The 9281-nt window shown below is 41.0% G+C and overlaps 1 protein-coding gene and 1 long non-coding RNA gene across 2 annotated transcripts; one reads left to right on the top strand and one right to left on the bottom strand.

The window, feature by feature from the left end:
- Positions 1-413: 413 nt before the first annotated feature.
- LOC135635394 (protein NTM1-like 9) lies at positions 414-1823 on the bottom strand. The gene is made up of 2 exons (XM_065146426.1): positions 1407-1823; positions 414-1178 (listed from the first exon to the last, which is right to left on the bottom strand). The coding sequence occupies exons 1-2, from the start codon at positions 1821-1823 to the stop codon at positions 414-416; spliced, it is 1182 nt and encodes a 393-aa protein (XP_065002498.1).
- Positions 1824-2286: 463 nt separating this feature from the next.
- LOC135634973 (uncharacterized) lies at positions 2287-7413 on the top strand. The gene is made up of 5 exons (XR_010495513.1): positions 2287-2379; positions 4464-4581; positions 4669-4731; positions 4827-4945; positions 6942-7413. It is a non-coding gene; the product is annotated as an uncharacterized LOC135634973 (long non-coding RNA).
- Positions 7414-9281: the final 1868 nt, after the last annotated feature.

The following is a 9281-nucleotide window of genomic DNA, read 5'->3' as shown; positions in this document are numbered from 1 at the left end:
GTGCACAATTGTGGTTGGGATTCAGTGATGGATTGACTTGCAACTTTGTTGGGATTTATGACTTTGTTATTTGTTGTTATTGTAGTTGTGGACTTCACTCGGAAACAAAAAAGTTGGAACATGTTTCCAAAAGATGATTGGTCTGATACCAGTCGTCCAAACCAGCAAAGTCTGAGGTTGAGAGAACCTGTTGATATCATATGATCACTCTTTCTCTTTGAACTTGACGAAACAACATTGATACCATTTCTTATAGATGCCATCATATCAAGGAAACAACAAACAAAACATGAGATGAAAATTGAACTTTTTTATGGCCAATATTTACAGGAACATAAAATTTTCTTTCCCTTCCATTGTTCTGTAATACATGAACAAACATCATTTTCCGTATAAGCTTTCATACAAGCAAGCTACAGATCCAACCACGAGGTCATAGTCGAATCAATAGGGGTGTCATCGGACTTCACAAGGGCTTCAATCCATTGCATGAAGTCGTCATTATCATCTATGTTCTCCGTCTGCTCACACCCAACAATCTCGATCGATGATGACGACGAAGCCGCTGCGATCGTGGTTGAATCAGTGCTGGTGCCATACATCACCGAGGCTGGAATCGTGTCATCGGACATCAAGGAGGCATGGACCCGTTCCCGGCTCACGAAGAAGTCATCGTCGGTGCTGTGCATCTGCTCGCACGCAACAAAGTCTATCGACGACGATGAGGAGGAAACATCTGCGACCGTGGTCGAATCAATCCGAGTGTCATCGGGCATCGAGAGAAGATCGACAAGGCCTGGCGGTGAGGCCTTCGGGATGGTAGTCAAGGCTGTGTCGGTATCATCCGACATCAGGAAGGCTTCAACCCCTCTGGCGAAGAACGCATCGTCGGTGCAGTTCTGCTCACCGCCAAGATCGACCGACGACGAAGACGAAGCCAAGAACGCTTCCAGTTCTTCCGTAGTTATCGGGAGCTCACCTCCACCAACGTCCGTTGATGATGGAGAGGCGGCTGCGACTCCGGCATCGTTCGGTGCAACGGAGTCGACCGAGGAAAGATGAGTCTCCGGGGGTGGGGGTGTCACAGCAGGAGCCAATGAGGGATGTTGCACCACCGCGGTTGGAGGTGGTGAGACGTCGGATTGCACCACCGCGGTTGGATGTGGTGAGACGTCCGACTGCAATGCTCTGCCGGGATGTGCAACCAACCCCCAGCATGGCTTCTTTGAGAGAGTCGATGCTTTTGCCGAGAGAGTAGAAGATTCGTCTCTATTTCTCTTCCGCCCAACGAAGCTGTCGCCGGTGACCGTGTCTGTCGCGGCCTCCGTTAAGGTGGTCTCAACCGTTTTGATGGTGGTGCCGCCGGAGTAGGCACAATGCGAGCTTCTCTTGACGTGACAGAGAACTCGTGTCTCGAAGCCGCCGGACGAACACATCTCGAACTCGTACATCGTCCACCCGGAGTTCTTCCGCCGGCCATCATTGAAAGAAAGGCAGCTCTTTCGCCCGAACACCATCTCGCGCCCGCCGACCATGGACTTAACGGTTTCTTGCTTTTTGTACAGAGTCCAAGAACCGCTGCCGGCCTTTCGATCGACGCGCGAGCCGCCGCTGTTCTTGGGCTTGCGCTCCGCAAAGAAATAGCCCTCCTGGCGATCGCTGCCTAGAAGATTCCACGGCTCGGTGCCGTAGACGTCCGCGAAGGCGACAGCGCGGCCAGGGAGGGGTGCGCCGGCGACCCAGTTGGCGAGGTAGTCAACCAAGAGTTCCTCCGCCGTGGGAAGGAACCTGTAGCCGCTCGGTACGAGGTCGATGGGCTCCATGGATGGACGACTAAAGACGGTTTCTTGACTAGGAGAGGAGAGGAAATCAACGAGGAGGAGAATGGAGCAGAGGAGAGGCGAGAGGCGCAGGGCGCGGGGAGAGAATTCAGAGTGAGGCGCGGAGAGAAGTCAGAGCGAGAGTGGGAGAGGAGAGAGAGAGAGATATATATATATATAAATAAATAAATATATATATATATATGTATATATATACATATATATTTATATATATACATATAATGGGCGCACGGATGGATTCTTGAATCGAATCCTATTGGTTAATGTAAGCTGTTTCTTATTGTGGATTCCGAAGCCCCCAAACAAATTAGACGACATCGTGATCGACCGGTAGTTCCGATCATTGAATCGCGTCCGTTTATTTCGATCTGGAACGCATTGATCCATCGAAAATCCAAATGTATATTGTTTTGAATCCGAGGCCTATAATGACGTGCGCGTACATAATAATCTCTCCGTCCTTCGCGACCCGGCGACGCAACCGGGAATCCAAAGACGCGGAGGAGGAGGAGGAATAGATAGCGCGATGGGTCTGCAGGTGATGAGAACAACATCGCTACGTGATTTCTGATCCTCTTTTCCTGTTGTTGTGTTCTATTTTGCTAATTTTACCCATTTTTTTTGGGGATATGGTGACCTAATCTTAGAGCTCTGACTGTGCGTGTATGTTAGTCATAATGATCTTATTTTGCTTAGAACATCTGCAGTTCTGTGGCTGACATTCATGTAGTTTCATGGATCTGGAGAGCACGCATGCATGAGGCCCCATCCTCAGTTAAGATCAGAGGCTTCCTTGATCATTTGGTGAAGGGTTGATTTAGTAGTTAGTGTCTGATCGATTTGTACAGTGATTAGCTTCTTGAGACTAGAAAGAATCTTTATGCGTCACCCCCTTTATTTTCTTTGTCGATATTGTTGGTTGAGTCCTTTTGAACTCTTCCATGGCCTAAGCCTCATAATGAAGGCAAGAACATAGTGATGGAAGGATAGGTAAGAAGCATGGATCATATTACATGATGCAGAACTGCATCAGAAATGATCCGCTTGACTTTTGATGGGCCAAGAGACGTATGATATTGAGTATTTTGTTGACCATAACTATAGATCTCACTCTTAAATTCTATCACAATTTGGAATGTGTAGCTAAAATTTTAGCTATGTGAAATTTGAAGCATCAGGGACTTCTGTTTTTAATTTTGGGTGATTAGTAGTCTTTGATTTGTATTTGTGAATGGAAATGATTTGTATTTTATAATTAGATCGGGGTTGCTGTGACAATTTCTTATAAGTAGAGTTGATCTTTTTAGATGGTAAATTATATATCTGTCCTTGCAAAAGCTTGAAGAAGCCATATCGTGAAGGATGTAGTTTTAGTGTTCAGTCTGGTGAACGAGATTGATTTCACAATGACCAGAGGAAGCATGCGTCTTTTTAAAATCGTGCAATACACTAGAGATGCATGTTTTGAAAATCTATACATATGATGGATCAAAGACATGGTTAAAAATCTAGTGAGCTTCAGAGACAATCTTCCAACACTCTAGATGCTTGGAAAACAAACTTGTATGGATCTGTATAACTCTTTGCCTCACCCTCAAAGATTTCATTAACTTTAACATGGAGAGCTTATTTTGAAGCTGCTTCAAAAATCCATCTGATAATGTTTCAATGTCTATTATCAGTTCTTCTACTTGTGTACCTATTGGTAGATCTCATGCGCTCCTAATCTAGTTTTGGTTCTTGTAAGTAATACAATTTCTGATGTACTCTACAAGAACTCTAATAACATTTATTGGTCCGATTCGAAGTTGCATATCTGTATGCATAAGAGAAACTCGAATTTTGATTCTTTTCATCAATTTATATTTCATTGGGATCATAATTATAGTTGGAGCATCTTTGCAAGAGCATCCATCATCATTCAATTTTAAACTTTGGTATCCAATGAAAAATAGAGACATGATTTCATTTTTGTTATATTTATTGGTATCTTAATTTTATCAGATACAGCGAGGCTTAAACTCTTCACATGTTTGTGAATAATTGCTACAATGAGGAAGAAAAACTATAACGCCAGAAATTAGTGGCCCTAAAGTAATAAATATAATTGCTAGAATCTGCTATCAATTTCCCTCAGTCGATGTTCATGTTATGTGTGCATGTGTGCACACATGAGAAGTAACAACTTTTCCTAAATGTTACTCTATTGCACACTTATTTTTGGATGGGAAAGAAAAAATATTTCTCAGAAGAGGAAAAGAAAAAAAATAAAAGAAGTATTGGTCTCCCCATTTCTTCCAAATTGTTGAATTGAAAAGATGGGCTTATGTTTTGTGTTATTGTTATTAATTATCATGTCTTCTTATTTATGTCATTGAGGCTGTTCCGTCATTCTTTTTTTTTTCATTTTTACTTAGCATATGGCCTTTGTTATATGTAGTCCATAAGTATTAAGATTGTTTCTTTATCTGTTTCCTAGTTTCTGATTTATTTTTATAAGTGTTTGCTTCCAAGAATCTGTCTTGATAGTATTGGTTATTGTGCCACATGGTACATTCCAAGTCAATATATTTCTTTTATCTACGAAAACTTAACTAGATGATGATATATAATCTTTTGCAGATAGATTTTGAAGAATATGCTGCAAAAGCTAAAACTTTACCTGTATATACTACTAAGAAGAGCAAATTGTTCCTTTATGGGCTTTACTAGCAAGCGACTGTCGGACCAGTCAATACTAGTATGTGCTCCTTAATATCTTCTGATTCGTTATTTTCATTCTTTGCCAAACAAAATTTTGACACTTTTATCTTTTGTCTCTTTGCAGGCTGACCTGGTATATTCAATATGAGGGATAGAGCCAACTGGGAAGCTTGGAAGGCAGTTGAAGGTTTACAAAATCCACTTGACAAATCTTATATATATAAATATATATAACTTGTTGCACAAAATTTATTTCTTATTTAATATTAGTAAAATTGACAGGGGAGGAAGCCGAAGGAGGTGGCTATGAGTGACTACCTAGCCAAGGTTAAACAGCTGCTCGAGGCAGCTGCTACTGTTGCTTATGCTACTTTGTCACACCTTGCTCTATGTAGTACCATGTAAGCTGTTACCTTCTATCTTGAACTTGAATCATCTAGTGGATGTGTTAGTTATGGATTTCATCTCCTTTGTGTCTTAACAATTGACACTATCTGAAATCTAATGCAGTATCTTATCATTTCATTAGTGTTTCATTCGAGTTAAGATGCATGCGGATGTCAAGTTTTTAGGTCAGCAAAGTTAAGTGTGGGCATGTTGAATGAGCATTACCTGCAGCCCATATATTTAGTGAAGCTTGATTGATTCCCAGTAAGACTGTAAATTGTCTGTTAGGTTCTGTTCATTTTTCTCTTCGGTCCTACATGCTAGAGATCTTTTATCTTTGTTCAGTTTCTTCCCCTTAAAACCTAGGCGATCTATGATAAAATTTTATTAGAAATTTAATAGTAATGAGTGTATATAACCTTGAAATGAAAAGGAGGCTTTTTATAGTTGTCTTCCTATAGTCTGATTATTTAGTCTAACAGTCCTGGTAGAAAAATCCTATATATTTTATCCGATCTTCTGCTATGACTTTTGGGCTTCTTTCTACATCCAAATTTGTATAGAATGTGTTTTGTGAAAGGCATGGATAGTTGTAATGCAGACATTGATCGAGTGTTTTATCTTTCAGTATGCCATCTGACGTTTATTTGCTTATGGTCTCTTAAATATCTCTGTCAAGCATAGTATTGGTTTTGATCACGTTGGCCTCAAAACTGTGATAGTTTTCTCTAATAGACTTGATTGCTCAAAAGGAACTTTGCTTTATGGAGTTAATTAGGCAAGACATTCTCTTTTAGAAGAAAATGATCATTCTGATTCCAACTAGCAAGATTTTCTTTTTCCTCTTTCCATTAGATTCTCGTTTGCTAACTCCAAATAATGTAACTTACAATTCTGTTTTCCTATTTGCAACTCAAGCCTTTTGCCTTCCTTTTCTTCCATATCAACTACAGGAACGCAATGAATTTTGGGTTCTCAAATTTGTAATTTCATCAACTCTCTATTGAACTCAAGTTTGAATTCGTGGCATACTCTCTGAATGAGGTGGATTATTTTGTGTGTAACATGCATAGAGACTCCAGTAAATGTCAGTTCTTAGATCATGGCATGATTCTGTTGAACTCAAGCTTTAAATGACATGCATAACTGATCTTGGAAGAACAGCAAACAAAGATCATTTCTGATGGTAACTAGGATAAGTAGTAGATGGTAGAAAATTTTTCAATGAAACTATTCTGATGACAGCAGCAAAATGATTGTTACAGTCAAAATTTTGATGAAGTCATTAAGTCATTGCAATTGGATTCTTGGTTTTGTCTTCATTTATAACCTTTGCCAATGCTTGTGTTTTTTTGCTGCAACTTGAAGCATTATGATTTTGTTGCTGCTGCATGGTTGACTGCAGTAGGAATTTGTCTCATACATATATTGAAAGCATCAAGAACAATTTTAGTCAAACTGTGTTCTTAACTTTTTTTATTATTTGAATCGAAACTCTCCTTTTCAAGTATCTTGCCTTCTTGATGAGCTTAAACTCTGCAATAAGAACAATTTGGCTTGGCTAAGTTTAAATGCTTGAGGAGAGGGAAAAACTCAAAATATCTTTCTTTTTCTTCTATTTTGTTTTATTTCTACATCTCTAGTGCCACATGATAAAGGAGATGACTTTTTGTTCTTCCTATTTGATACTTCTGTCCCTGAATTCTTTCTACATCTCTAGTGCGGCATAATTGCTTTAATAGAGCTTGGTTTCCTCGCAATGCTCATATAGATACTTGCCTATTGACAACTTCAACTAGAAATACTTGTTTGGTAGGTTGTACCTAAATGCTTCGAATTTTTTATTGTACTAACCTTGTTTGTGCTGAAATTTAGATGGATGAATTTATTGACTTTCTAAACAATAATAAAAACACAGATAAACCTGAAGAAATATATATATATATATATATATATATTCAAGTGCTTAATGATCCATTTTAACTGACCTTTTGCTTTTAAACATGTCAGGGTGTCCTCGATATCGAAGTAAAGATCATGCTGGACTAGGATCCTAAAAGAAAGCAGGGCACCATGACTCCTTTGCCAGATCATGTTACAATTCATGCCCCAAAGGAGGAAGAGGAGTTACACTCCAGAAGAATTTGAATGCTACAACCTTTGCAAAAGGAATTAGGATTACATTTCTTCTTCATAAGCTTTCGGCATGTAACAAGTCAAAGTTCTTCTGATTTATGCGCTTGAACTAGTTGTAGATTAACATGAAGGAAGATTGGGAGTCCTTAGGCCCATATCTTAGTTTGTTCCAATCTTCTCAGGAGTGTTATTTGTTCTTATCATTTGTTTTGAAAACCGACGCGGTTACTCCCATAAATTTTTACTGTTTTGTAGACTTGATATTAGTTATTTGAATTCGTATGTAACTTCCAAAGCTGGAATAGTAGACTCAGATTGGTTGTTCAAATTCATTCAAAATTCTGAATATGAAATTTAGATGTAATTTGACCATTTTTTCGAGTCAGTAAAATGAATGGTATGTTCTTCTATCTCAATTGTCGTGTATTTCTTAACGGTGGCTTATCAGGACTAGTTGTTGATACTATGATATTCATCTAATGAATTTAACATGATGCAGGCGTTGTTCTCGCTCACTATTGAAATCCGATCATATCATATCAACAAGATTTCTGTAGAGAAAGAGAATATGCATTTCCTACTATGATATGTGTGTTTAATCTTTTGCATATCAGTTAGAATTTTTTTGGAATTTTTTTATCGATTCAGTGATTAAAGGTTTGGTTTTCGATAGTATCGATTCAGTGATTAAAGGTTTTTATCGATGGATTGAATTGCAGCTTTGTTATTGTTTCTGTTGTTGTTGTGGACTTCACTCGGAAACAAAAAAGTTGGAACATGTTTCCAAAAGATGATCGATCAAATTTGCTGCCTTGCCTCTGATACCAGTCGTCCAAACCAGCAAAGTCTAAGGTTGAGAGAACCTGTTGATATCATCTCTTTCTCTTGGAACTTGACGAAACAACATTGATACCATTTCTTATAGATGCCATCATATTAAGGAAACAACAAACAAAACATGAGATGAAAATTGCACTTTGTTATGGCCAATATTTACAGGAACATAAAATTTTCTTTCCCTTCCATTGTTCTGTAATACATGAACAAACATCATTTTCCGTATAAGCTTTCATACAAGCAAGCTACAGATCCAACCACGAGGTCATAGTCGAATCAATAGGGGTGTCATCGGACTTCACAAGGGCTTCAATCCATTGCATGAAGTCGTCATTATCATCTATGTTCTCCGTCTGCTCACACCCAACAATCTCGATCGATGATGACGACGAAGCCGCTGCGATCGTGGTTGAATCAGTGCAGGTGCCATACATCACCGAGGCAGGAATCGTGTCATCGGACATCAAGGAGGCATGGACCCGTTCCCGGCTCACGAAGAAGTCATCGTCGGTGCTGTGCATCTGCTCGCACGCAACAAAGTCTATCGACGACGATGAGGAGGAAACATCTGCGACCGTGGTCGAATCAATCCGAGTGTCATCGGGCATCGAGAGAAGATCGACAAGGCCTGGCGGTGAGGCCTTCGGGATGGTAGTCAAGGCTGTGTCGGTGTCATCCGACATCAGGAAGGCTTCAACCCCTCTGGCGAAGAACGCATCGTCGGTGCAGTTCTGCTCACCGCCAAGATCGACCGACGACGAAGACGAAGCCAAGAATGCTTCCAGTTCTTCCGTAGTTATCGGGAGCTCACCTCCACCAACGTCCGTTGATGATGGAGAGGCGGCTGCGACTCCGGCATCGTTCGGTGCAACGGAGTCGACCGAGGAAAGATGAGTCTCCGGGGCTGTCACAGCAGGAGCCAACGAGGAATGTTGCACCGCCGCGGTTGGATGTGGTGAGACGTCGGACTGCAATGCTCTGCTGGGATGTGCAACCAACTCCCAGCATGGCTTCTTTGAGAGAGTCGATGCTTTTGCCGAGAGAGTAGAAGATTCGTCTCTATTTCTCTTCCGCCCAACGAAGCTTTCGCCGGTGACCGTGTCTGTCGCTGCCTCCGTTAAGGTGGTCTCAACCGTTTTGATGGTGGTGCCGCCGGAGTAGGCACAATGCGAGCTTCTCTTGACGTGACAGAGAACTCGTGTCTCGAAGCCGCCGGACGAACACATCTCGAACTCGTACATCGTCCACCCGGAGTTCTTCCGCCGGCCATCGTTGAAAGAAAGGCAGCTCTTTCGCCCGACCACCATCTCGCGCCCGCCGACCATGGACTTAACGGTTTCTTGCTTTTTGTACAGAGTCCAAGAACCGCTGCCGGCC

This window comes from Musa acuminata, chromosome BXJ3-4 (assembly GCF_036884655.1).
Source record: "Musa acuminata AAA Group cultivar baxijiao chromosome BXJ3-4, Cavendish_Baxijiao_AAA, whole genome shotgun sequence".
Lineage (NCBI taxonomy): Eukaryota > Viridiplantae > Streptophyta > Magnoliopsida > Zingiberales > Musaceae > Musa > Musa acuminata.
The sequence above is the reverse complement of the archived record's forward strand: the minus strand, read 5'-3'. Positions and strand labels throughout refer to the sequence as shown.

Bases quoted from the DNA above. Each gene is read 5' to 3' on its own strand.
- LOC135635394 (XM_065146426.1), bottom strand. From the start codon at position 1,823: ATGGAGCCCATCGACCTCGTACCGAGCGGCTACAGGTTCCTTCCCACG. The intron at 1,179-1,406 runs GTTCTCTGTCAC...AGAGCATTGCAG, and splicing joins CCGGCGGCTTCGAGACACGA to TCGGACGTCTCACCACATCC.